Source organism: Lolium perenne, chromosome 2 (assembly GCF_019359855.2).
Source record: "Lolium perenne isolate Kyuss_39 chromosome 2, Kyuss_2.0, whole genome shotgun sequence".
Lineage (NCBI taxonomy): Eukaryota > Viridiplantae > Streptophyta > Magnoliopsida > Poales > Poaceae > Lolium > Lolium perenne.
In genome coordinates this window covers 159,512,109-159,524,957 of record NC_067245.2, presented here as the reverse complement: position 1 = coordinate 159,524,957, position 12,849 = coordinate 159,512,109, and the positions used below count along the sequence as shown (strand labels likewise).

The following is a 12,849-nucleotide window of genomic DNA, read 5'->3' as shown; positions in this document are numbered from 1 at the left end:
ATTTGTTCACCCAACATGCTGTTCGTCTTATGGGAGAGACACCTCTAGTGAACTGTGGACCCCGGTCCAATTCTCTTTACTGAAATACAATCATCGCAATACTTGTTCTACTGTTTTCTGCAAACAATCATCTTCCACACAATACGGTTAATCCTTTGTTACAGCAAGCCGGTGAGATTGACAACCTCACTGTTTCGTTGGGGCAAAGTACTTTGGTTGTGTTGTGCAGGTTCCACGTTGGCGCCGGAATCACTGGTGTTGCGCCGCACTACATCCTGCCGCCATCAACCTTCAACGTGCTTCTTGGCTCCTCCTGGTTCGATAAACCTTGGTTTCTTTCTGAGGGAAAACTTGCTGCTGTGCGCATCATACCTTCCTCTTGGGGTTGCCCAACGAACGTGTGAAATACACGCCATCAGTAGGCGGCACCAAAAGACCACTATCATTATAATCATCATAAATAGGAGGCAAAGTATCATCAAAGAAAATTTTCCCCTCAAAACTTGGGGCACTAAAGATATCATGCTCATCAAAACCAGCTTCCCCAAGCTTACAATTTTCCATAGCATTAGCAACAATGGTGTTCAAAGCATTCATACTAATAACATTCCCATTAGCATGCATATAAAGTTCCATGGGTTTTTTAATTCTCTCTTCAAACACATCATGTCCTAATTCAAGATAAAGTTCATAAAGATCTCTCATTTTGTTGTTGTTTTCCATTAAGCCTAACTAGTGAAGTCACACAACTTAGTGTTCTCAGGAGTATTCATTTTAACGTAGTAAATAAAGCAAACTAGATAAGGTAAATGCAAGTAACTAATTTTTTTGTGTTTTTGATATAGAGAACAAGACAGTAGATAAAGTAAAACTAGAACTAATTTTTGTGTGTTTTGTTTTAGTGCAGCAAACAAAGTAGTAAATAAAATAAAGCAAGACAAAAACAAAGTAAAGAGATTGGAAGTGGAGACTCCCCTTGCAGCGTGTCTTGATCTCCCCGGCAACGGCGCCAGAAAAAGAGCTTGATGCGTGCAATTAACACACGTCCGTTGGGAACCCCAAGAGGAAGGTGTGATGCGGACAGTAGCAAGTTTTCCCTCAGAAAGAAACCAAGGTTTATCGAACCAGGAGGAGCCAAGAAGCACGTTGAAGGTTGATGGCGGTGAAGTGTAGTGCGGCGCAACACCAGGGATTCCGGTGCCAACGTGGAACCTGCACAACACAACCAAAGTACTTTGCCCCAACGTAACAGTGAGGTTGTCAATCTCACCGGCTTGCTGTGAACAAAGGATTAACCGTATTGTGTGGAAGATGATTGTTTGCGAAGAACAATAAAGAACAAGTATTGCAGTAGATTCTACTTCAGATGTAAAGAATAGACCGGGGTCCACAGTTCACTAGCGGTGTCTCTCCCATAAGATAAATAGCATGTTGGGTGAACAAATTACAGTTGGGCAATTGACAAATAAAGAAGGCATAACAATGCACATACATATATCATGATGAGTACTATGAGATTTAATCAGGGCATTACGACAAAGTACATAGACCGCCATCCAGCATGCATCTATGCCTAAAAAGTGCACTTTCAGGTTATCATCCGAACCCCTTCCGGTATTAAGTTGCAAGCAACGGACAATTGCATTAAGTATGGTGCGTAATGTAATCAACACAAATATCCTTAGACAAAGCATCGATGTTTTATCCCTAGTGGCAACAGCACATCCACAACCTTAGAACTTTCTGTCACTGTCCCAGATTTAATGGAGGCATGAACCCACTATCGAGCATAAATACTCCCTCTTGGAGTCACAAGTATCAACTTGGCCAGAGCCTCTACTAGCAACGGAGAGCATGCAAGAACATAAACAACACATATGATAGATTGATAATCAACTTGACATAGTATTCAATATCCATCGGATCCCAACAAACACAACATGTAGGATTACAAAGAAACGATCTTGATCATGATAGGCAGCTCACAATATCGAGCATGATAGCACAATTAGGAGAAGACGACCATCTAGCTACTGCTATGGACCCATGGTCCAGGGGTGAACTACTCACACATCGATCCGGAGGCGATCATGGCGATGAAGAGACCTCCGGGAGATGATTCCCCTCTCTGGCAGGGTGCCGGAGGCGATCTCCTGAATCCCCCGAGATGGGATTGGCGGCGGCTGCGTCTCTGGAAGGTTTTCCGTATCGTGGCTCTCGGTACTGGGGGTTTCGCGACGAAGACTTTAAGTAGGCAGAAGGGCAGGTCAGGGGGCCACACGAGGGACCCACAAGCTAGGGCCGCGCGGCCAGCACCTGGGCCGCTCCGCCCTGTTGTGTGGTCTCCTCGTGGCCCCACTTCTTATCCTCTTCGGTCTTCTGGAAGCTTCGTGGAAAAATAGGACCCTGGGCGTTGATTTCGTCCAATTCCGAGAATATTTCCTTACTAGGATTTCTGAAACCAAAAACAGCAGAAAACAGCAACTGGCTCTTCGGCATCTCGTCAATAGGTTAGTGCCGGAAAATGCATAATAATGACATATAATGTGTATAAAACATGTGAGTATCATCATAAAATTAGCATGGAACATAAGAAATTATAGATACGTTTGGGACGTATCAGGACACAGAGGCTACAGTCGAAGAAAAGGCAGACACTGATGCTCTTATTGCTCGCATCCGAGAGCTTCAGAACACCGATGGTGCAGAACTGTCAGGTGTGCAAATCATTGCACACTTTCTATGGATTCGAGTGCAGCCTCTGCAAGCTCGCAAAAATCCCCTCTGGACGTACTCGGGTGCTAAAGACGGTGCCAGGATCTCCGACGATCTTTCCTTTAAGGACTTGGAGAAGCTTGTCCGCCGCTTCACCTCCTTGAGCAAAAATCATGAAGTTCCTTCTTCCTGCCGCGTGGAACCGTTCAGCGGTGAATACGCCCTTCCCGAAGTAAGTACTGTCTTTTCGAGTTGTATTCCTGTTTTTCGACTGCAATTGTTCTTCCTTCATGCTTTGGTAATTTTCCCTTTCGTTCTCATTCTTTTTTGCATAGGGCCATCAATCTCTTTCCTCTCTTCCCCCACTACCTGAGAGTGAACCCGCATAATGTCAAAGAACTGTGGGTTACTCTGACAAAGACTCAGAATCACAGCAGCACTCTGACTCTGCTCAATCTGTTTCTCCTCCTCCTGCCGCTTCTCCGGATAAACGCAAGAGGAAAAGAGACGACGACGAAGAAGATTCCGGCGCGTCCAAGCTCTCTGAACCAGCTGCTGAAGAATCTTCTCCCGACGATCAAGAGGTATTCGACCCCTACGCCATGACATGCGTTGTTAACTCGTAAGTTGTTCTTTCTTGTCCCTTCCTATCTTCTTTCTTTCGGTTCCCTTATTTTTATTTTGTTGCTATATTGATAGAGCTGACGAAGAAGAAGAAGAAGAAGAGCCTGAAGCTCATGGGCCAGCCAATACGAGCACCTCCAACACGTTGGTCCTTTCTGAGGATCGTCGTGTCGCACCGAAAGTGTCCCCCCCCCCCCCCCCGCAAGTTGATCCAGAAGCATCGACTCCAGTGCCCAGCCCCCGAGCACCGAAGCCGAAGAAGGCTAAAACCAGGGCTGCTGGCAAACAGGAGTTTGCTATCGGGAGTATGTCGGCTCCTCTCCTTGAGGATGTAAGTTACCTTTTCCTGTTTGTCGCCTTTTTTGTTTAGCCCGAAGGATTTTGTACTTCTTGGTACTCCCTCCATCCTCAAATAAGTGGACATCTAGCTCTAAACTTTGTCCACAAAAGAGTGTACTCCTATCTTCCGAATGCACTTTATTGTTTCTCTCTCATCGCACGGAAATCAAACCCAATAATATTAAGCACATATTCTTCTTGTTTTCTACATGCACTTAGCTTATTGGAGGTGAAAGAATTAAAGCGGAGAGATGCATGCTTCCAATGTATTTTTTACTCCACTTTATAATTTGTCTTGAAAAACTCGCATGTACACTTATTTGTGGCCGGAGGGAGTACTATATTTCTTTCTTGTCGACTTTTTCCCAGCCCTTGATGAAGGAGCTAGTCAACCTGGGCTCTCTGTTTATCGGGTTCCACGACGAGGCCGCAACTTTAAGAGGTAAAGCTTTGATGCTCTTTGCATTTTGTATATTCCTATCTTGTATTTGGGTCCTCTCTTTCCTTTTTCTTCCAGAGGCGCTGCGTCGTGCCGAGGAACGCGCTGATGATCTGGAGGCCAAGCTTAAAGCCATCGAGGAAGCTCGCAAGAGGGCTAAAAAGAGTGCTGCCTGTGTCGAAGATCTTCGCCGAAGGCTTCAAGCCGCAGAAGACGCTTTGAGCGACAAGGAGGCCAAGCAGGTCGAGCGCGATAATGATATAATCACGCGCCTCGAGACGCAATCCCGAAGATTCTCGAGTAATAATATCTTTCCTTTTGTCGTTCCACTTTTCTTTGTGCTAAAGTTAACTTTGGTGTTGACGAAGTCTTGCTTTTCTCCAGCAGGGAAGATGGGTGAGCAGTACACCTTGAGCCAAGAATCGGATGATCGCCTCCTGGACGCTCTCGATATCCTTCAGTTGAATTGCGACCTGGCGCGCAAGTGCATAACTTCCGCGCGGAATGCGTTGAAGTGCGTCTTCCCCCACTTCTTCCCCAAGGACACTCAACCCGAGTTTTTTTCTCAGCTTGCCCAGCATTTTCTGGAAAAGGATGATCCAGCTTTGGCCTATCGTCAAGCGAGCTTGAAGATTGGAGTCGAAGGGACCATCGCTCTTGTGGCGGCCAGTGGCCAAAAAGTCGACTGGGTGAAGACTGGTGCTCCCAAGGGTTTGAATTCTGAGAAGTGGAAGGCTCTGGTGAAGGACGCCAAGCTTTACTCGAAGAAGCTTATCGCCTTCCTTAACCCGAAGTCCTCCGCCTCTGCTAGCGCTGCCCAAACGAAGGTCAAGTAGACCAACTTGCACTTCCTTTTCTTTTCCTTTTTGTAGATACTGCTGCCTTTTGCTGATGTCGTGCAACTGAAGGGATCATATTCTTTTGGTAGTTGTATCTTAGACTTGGAACATGGATAATGTGGGGTGGCTGTCAAAAAAAATCGACCGTTTGGTAGGATTATACTTATGTTTAATTGCCAGTGCTAGGTTCTAGAACATATTTGGGATAAATTCGAGCTACCTTTTCTGCAATTTTGAAACAAAGTAGTATATGATGTGGGAGTGTAGTTTCAAAATGCAGCGGAAGAAAAGTCTGTCAGTACTACACACCACACGTAGCAGTTATCTGCCAATCAGCTGTTTCACTCCTGGATAATTTCTAGGTCGATTGGAGATTATCATGCCAAGTTAGGAAGGTGAAATTTTCAATCTTGTATTTTCTTGAAATTTTCAGCGAGTGTTCAGGCATTTGCCATGGTGGACATGTTCAGCACGGCAGCAGGCTAACAAAAGCTGGGTGCCCGACGAACCCAGCGCAGCTTTTCATTGATCATTATTAGAGGAAAGGAGAGTTTTACAAGGGTACATCGCTTAACGAAGATACAAGCAGCTACTAGTTGTCAAAAAAAAAAAAAAAAGGAGAAAGAAACAGCTACTCCATGCGATCAGGAAAAATTGCGGTGAAAACTACCTGGCTAACTAAATTCAGTCCCGCTCTCGGGATGTGTCTATCAGCTTCCTGGTTTTGTTGCATCCGGACTGACACCACATTGATAGCTCATCTATGATTTTGGGCGAACACCTAGAATAAACTAGCCTTGCTTCTGAACACCCTCTCATTACGCTCCTTCCATGTTGACCACCAAACTAACCGAAGGAGAGACCTCCAAGCCCGACAATGAGGCTCTTGAACGGAATAGGCTGAGTCAGATGTGCACTGAAATCTCGGGCATAATTCTGCAAAGGGAGCACATGAGATTGCAAGTCCAGCATGCTTCAGCGGGTTATCTGCTATCACACTTGCCACGGACAGGGACAGCAAGCCATGAGAAAATCTGGAATCCGATTTCCCGGCCAGGGACTGAAAACTGCAGCAGTTTGCACCTTCGAACTGAATTGAGTACGCGGATGCAACCGAAAAGGATCCATCATCCGTCCAACTTCCAAGTCACCAAGTCGGGGACGTCAGCGTTCGGCAGAATATGTTCCAGCAGAGTCCAAATCTGAGTGAGCTGGGTGATTGCATTGCCAGAGAGTGTCCACCGGAGGTGTCTCGTCCATCTTGCATCCACAAGGACTTCTCTGACCCATAGCGTCTTCCTGGTACAATGAGCAGGCAGCACAGCAGCAGCAGATGAGGAGGACTGGAGGAGGTAGAAGCTGGCAAGCTGCACAAGAAGCATTTGAGGGGTCCGTCAAATAAGAGAAAAAAGGCTAAACGACTAGTGCATGCTTCGTCCCTTGCATATTGCATTTTCATCATTTAGCACTGAAAGTTTTACTGATCCACTAACAATCTAAGTGTAGGAATTGTTCTGTTCTTTCCTTCCGAAATGTTGACAGAATAAATTGACGAATTCGCTGGAAGAAATGCAAAGTTAAAACTTAACTGAAGATCCAACTTACCAGGATCTCAAGAAACCGCCTAACCAAGGTCCCCCAAAACCAGGACCACCAGCAAATCAAGGACCCCAAGGTTGTACCAGACACCACCCTCCAGGTCCTTCAGGCACATGCACATCACTACATCAGCTGTTGAATGCTAAATCACAACTTTGGAAGAACTCAACCAGGACACAATCCATCTCCTGATGGATGATGCAACAGTTCGTCGAGGTGATAAATTGATATATGTATGTACGGTGAGAACTAGTAGCTGTGCATTCAAGTGTCGTTCCATGGATCACCTGCCACACTCAGTCAGTGGCCTATATTCCAACCAGGGTCACTAACCATGTGTATGTCCAGCTACTAGTCTGAATTTTCTGCCTACTCTAACCTCACAACAGGTCCCTAACCACACAAGATGCCCTACTTAAGACATGAACCAACATGAGACCTGAGCTAGACGCTGTCAAGCCTTTCTTGTGCTTAGTAGTAAAAGTTTTGTTTCTCGAATTTACATTCAGATGCGTCATAGTCAAACGGTTAGCAGGAAGTAAATAGTAAGAAAACAAAAGTCTTATTTGATTCTGTAACAGTAGGAATGGTACCTCTTTATTTGCAAGAATATGATACAATTAATTGCCATTGAGATGTAACCAGAACTTTCTTGTTGCAACCTGTAATTTTTACAAATGGTGTTCCCTGTACATCTAGCCGCATAGCTGCATGAGGAATTCAGCTAGTTCCATAGTAAAAAGGAGGGCCTAGCTAGCAAGATGGTAAATACTTTGCTGGAAAACCATAAGATACTGCACATCTTCCTGTCAGAGTATAAAGTATGTGGACACTGAGCAACTTCTAAATTTCACAAACTATCCATTCCAAGAATATGGAGCACGCTCAACTACTAACTAGTACCCTCTTATGTCCTTCACCACACGGATTTCATCATCCAAACAGACGGTGTCAAACCTGAAAATGAAAATGTATCTAGTATGCTATTGCAGGAAAGCGAAGGAGAACTGAGAAATTGTAATAAATGTTGACCCAACAAAAATGATTAATTTTTCTAGCATGCTACATCGAAGGAAGGATCAAGGCCAAGTTAACATTACATAAATATTTTGCAATATGCGCATTATAGGTAACCTAATCTGGTTAAGTAAAGACAATAGCACCTAAATATCCACATTAAATTTGACATTAGGCTCTTCTCCCAAGTCCTAGCGATATATAGACAAGGAAAGAACAAAGGAAATGCAAACAGTTGATGTTACATAGAAGGAAAGAGACAAACATTATTCAAACAAAATCCACTTCTCTTTTACTTAAACATCCAGCTCTTTTACAGGAATAAATTGAGTTCTATTTGAAAGGGGGGAACTAGAGAACCTAGCAAACTTGGATTCATGCCAACTGAGACCCAAAATGTCACAGTTCTCCAGTTTTCAAGATTGTTACTGTAGTTGTCAAGCACCAATCCACTATCGTGAAGACAATACAACAATACCAAGCAGATGAGCATTGTTCAGACAAAACACTACGGCATTCCAATGGAGCCATCTGATTCAGTAATAGAAATACCCTCAGAGCTCGTTTGGCACCCAGGTATTCATACATGAATTCATTTCATTTGTATTTGGATTCCAAAAACGCACACATGTTTGTCTGCCACACGAATTTGCAAATGACTCTAGAATTCAAAATAGAATTGCTACATTATCACTTGCATGTGAGCATCAAATGAACTGCAACAAGTATTATTCGTAACTTTTTGAACTCAAAACATACATTCAGATACTAAAATATAGATTATCATCCAAAGTATGATTGAAAATATAAAGCCATGCTCTAGTCCACGAAATATAGATTCATCAAAATAAGAAATACAAGTTCCAAAGTTTAAATAAGTCGAACAAGTTGCAAATGGCAGGCTGCTACATCACAAATTCAGATCTGAATCATGTGTTTATCTGCTTGACCACCCACTTCTTCTTCATTCGTTCAGGAAGTGCTATCAAAAAACAAGAACATCATATATTGCAAACTGCTGATCATCTTCCAAATCAAGTATATGTCACCAAGAACAGTCAATTATTTAGCAAGTATAATTTCAAAGAATCAATCAGCAGAAGAACTAGTTGAGTAGAGCTCATTTAATATTGCTAGTGACTGAATAAATACAAATCAGGAGCAATACATCGACAACCAGAATACAATTCTCTATTTTGGGGCCAATACATCGACAGCAAGTACATACAAATCAACTGACAGCTGAGCGAATTATGTTAGCACGCAAAGGCTAAGGCTTGGCTTTCTAGTCACAACAAAGGGGCTACTTGACAAAGAGGATTAAAGCCTCAAAAGTCAAAACTAACTGCTATTTCTATTTACTATGGCATTGTTTATCATAATAGGTACTAAAACTAGTAAAACTGGAGAGAGTGTAATTGGAAATAAAGACAAAACAAGCATGATTCTGAACATAGTAGAGTTATCTATCTAAAAGAGGTGGTAATGCATCCTAGCAACCAGTTCACAGCTACTTGATTCATCAGCAATGTCGAGGGCGTAACTAAATGCATAGCAGAACTTCTGCAACAAATGTAATGTGTTGTTCTGTTTTAGATTCTGACCAATAATATGACGGTGCAATTCCGTGGCAACCAAATAACATAACGCTAGAATTGCCAAATGAATTCTGCGATTCCGGGGCCAATTCCTGGATACCAAACGAGCTCACAGTTTCTTTCGAGGAATCACAGTTTCTTTTGACGAAACACAATTTCAGTCTCCTCGTAAGGGCAGACCAAGATACTCACTAGAGCAGCTGATTTCACCAGAAAGATTCAGCAGCCTCACACAAGGGAAGCTCTCAATGTTTACATACATTGCCTTCACAAGATCTGGAACAGATTCCAGTGTGGCACCATCGCTAGAAAAACACAAAGGCAGCATGAACCTCTTGGTAGAGTACAGCAAGTGAGAGAAAAATAAAATTGAAAGAGATACTAGATATAGAGAAGCAAGAACTAATCATACTGTTTTTCAAATCGAGTTCCCAGCTATAATTAATTTCAAGCAAATGGCATGACTGAGAAGCATGTGGGAACTTTCATAACTAATCACTTGTCGTAACAGCACATGATCACATTGGAGAGATTGTGGCCTCTGGACAAATATGTGAAATTTACAGCGGATAACTCCCTAGAAAATGCCACTGAGAGACTAAAGAATGGAACCTCCCAGTCTCCTATATTATCTAAAAAGCATTCCTACTGAATCAAAACACTGAGTCAGAGGTTCTTTGAGAGCAGTATGCTATTTCGCAGATCTATGCTTCTACTTCTACCTTATATTTGAGAGCACTGTACGTCGCACTTTTTATTCAAGATGAAATAGATTTCAGAAAGTTGGAAGGGAAATGAAAATAGTACCAGTGATTAAGGACAAATTAGATGTAATAACTTATGAGGTGCTTAAAAGGATAACACTATTAAATATAGCTAGAGTGATTGCTAAGAAGTGAAACAAGTATATTGCTGTGACATTAAGCCCAATCGGAGTAAAACCGTTCTTTTATTAATTAAAAATACTGCTCATCTCTATATATCCAGCAGTCAGATTCTTAGATCAATATAATTCATGAGTAAATAATTATCACAATGCAAGGGTACAAAAGGACTGACTTTCAGCTGCAACAAATGTTTTCAGTTGTAATTAATCATGATCAAGAAACATATATGCCACTATATGATCAGATCTATGATAGCTAGAGAAAAACACCTTATATGAGCAGCTTTGGAAGAAAACAAGTTGTGCATCTGCAAGCGCACTCATCAAGGTACAAATCTGTGTGTTAAACAATAGGATTATTGATCTTGCAAGCGCACTCATCAGGTCTTTATCGCTTTGGCCTTGCTGCCATGGCCAGCCAGCTTGTAAGGTGACTGTAATCTGCACATATCGAAGCACAACAAAGTCATAGCAAAGAAAAAGAAATAAAGCTTAAAGAGTTCTGTATGTATAAGAAATGACTAAACTGCAGAAATATGCAAAGAAATTAGTGCATAAGACATCTTCACTAATTAAAGATACTTGCTGGAAGCATTTAAATATTAACATAGGGGGTTACAAATCCATTGGAATTACCGAACTACAAACATAATCAAGCACAAAATACCAATTGCAGAATTATCTTTAGATTCTTTTCGCCAATTAGAGGTAGCATTAATATCAATTAACAGAAAAGGATAAATGTGCTTTGGATCCACCTGATTTGAGCAGTGCAATATGTTCATCCAAGACCATCGGTGGTAGCATATATACAAGTGATTCCACCTTTAACTTTGGTCAGCAATTATTTAATTTTAATCACAAACTGATGAAAATTAGAAGACAGACGTGGCTCGATGTTGAAGAATTTCGTAGAGAAGAAGGGTCATAATTAAATCAAAACTTTTATTAATATTGATAATTCAGACACCAATTACATAGGGTAGCTACTCCCCTGGGCCATAGGTTTCGGTGACCCATTCACAGTACACATGAACAAAGCTAATAGCAGCTGGGTCACATTTGATTCCAGTGCCGAATCACACCAAGAGTCAACTAGGCTGCCATTGATTCTGACTACAAGCACTCATCTAGACTGAGCCTCAAATCTCAACCGGAGGCGCAACTGATTCAATTGCTCCAGAGGAAGTAGGGGCAGACGGCTCCCATGGTGGGCGTCCAGTTGCCGCACCCCCAGTAGCACCTACCCTGCATGGGCCCTGGCATCGCTACAACGCTCCCTCTGCTGGCCACTCCGCAGTAGCACGCCCCGGCGGCGCCACCGCACAGGCTTGTGTGAGGCTGCTGCTGCTGCTCCTCCTCCTTGTGCTGGATCGGCAGCGGCGCCAAGGAGCCGGTAATCGCGATCTTGGCGCCCCTCCGCATAATCTCCACAAGAAGAGAAGCAGTGTTGCGCGCGTCATCGAGCCCGCAGTGCAGGCGGCCCTCCCACTGTAACCCCGCAGCCCGGACGGCCTCCTGCAGGTTGAACCGCCCTCCACCCCCGATCACCGCCTGGAAGGGAACCCTGAGGTTGACCCAGCGATCGAAGTAGGCCGGCTTCTCGATCCCCTTGAAAACGCACTCCGATTCAAGCATAGTCCGGCAGTCCCAATCACCCCACGTCACGACGGCCAAGCTGCCGCCTTTCCTGGCCCCCGCCGTCGCCGCCTGCAGCCAGCGGTCGTGCAGCAGGAGCGCCTCCCCGAGATCCACCCCTCCATCGACGTCCTCCTGACTGATCCCTGTGAGATCCCTGCAAAATGGAGTCAGCACGGGATGGTACTTAGGGCGGACGTACCTGCGGAAGGCGGACTGGATGCGGCCGGTGGCGCCGTCGACGAGCACGGAGGGGAACTCAATGATCTCTTGCGGGTAGATGCGCTTGTCCTTCTCGCAGGTCGCCTCGAAATCCAAGACCAGGAAGAACTCGAACTCTTGCAGCAGGTGAGGCGCCTGAGCCCACGGCGCCGCCGCGCTCGACATCGTCGTCCGCCGCGGAGGGAAAGCTCGCGCGCGCGATCACCGGGAACGCAGGAGGATGATTGTCGAGAGCTAGGGTTTCGATCCAATCGAGATCTCGGGCGGGAGGAGGGAGCTAGGGTTTCGATTCCGCGGGCGAATCGCGGGCTTAAATCCACCGGAAGGCGGCTCCGTCTCCGACATGAATTCGAACTCACACTGCGTACAGTCTACGCGCGATTCAGATGTCGGTCGCGTTGACCCGGGCGATGCTCCAAGCGACATCGTTTTTTTTTCCTGAATTGGTTCGTTACGTTTTTTTTCTTTTGATAACTTGGTTCGTTACGTTTTTGTTTTTGTTTGGCACTTGCAGCAGTTGAGTGCTCTGACTGTTTGTGCTCATATGGACACGTGCTTGCGACATTCTTTTTTTGGTTGCGATCCCAATAGTGGGTTTAGAGCATCTCCACTGGCGACCCGATAGCGTCCCAAACGGCGCCGGTATCCCTGTGCCGGCCCGGCCCCTTCGCGTAGGGCTCGGCCCCTTCGCGTACGGCGGCCACCCCGCCACCGCCTGTGCCTGCCCTGCCCGTGCATGTGGCCTGTGCCCGCTCCACCTCCTACTGCGAGGCACGAGCCGCAATTCTTGCACGGGCTCGCCCTCGCCCGTGCCCGCGCGTGGCCGATGCGGCCGGCGGCGCCCCCGCCCGTGCCTCGCGGCCGGCTCCACCACCGCCTGTGGCCGACTCCCTTGCCCATGCCTCGCGCGGCCGGCTCCGCCACCGCTCGTGC

The 12,849-nt window shown here is 45.1% G+C and overlaps 1 protein-coding gene across 1 annotated transcript; it reads right to left on the bottom strand.

Annotated features, from left to right (window-relative positions):
- Window positions 1–10,984: 10,984 nt before the first annotated feature.
- LOC127323454 (uncharacterized) lies at window positions 10,985–12,375 on the bottom strand. Its single transcript, XM_051351591.2, has one exon. The coding sequence runs from the start codon at window positions 12,079–12,081 to the stop codon at window positions 11,227–11,229; it is 855 nt and encodes a 284-aa protein (XP_051207551.1). The 5' UTR covers window positions 12,082–12,375; the 3' UTR covers window positions 10,985–11,226.
- Between the last annotated feature and the right edge of the window lie 474 nt (window positions 12,376–12,849).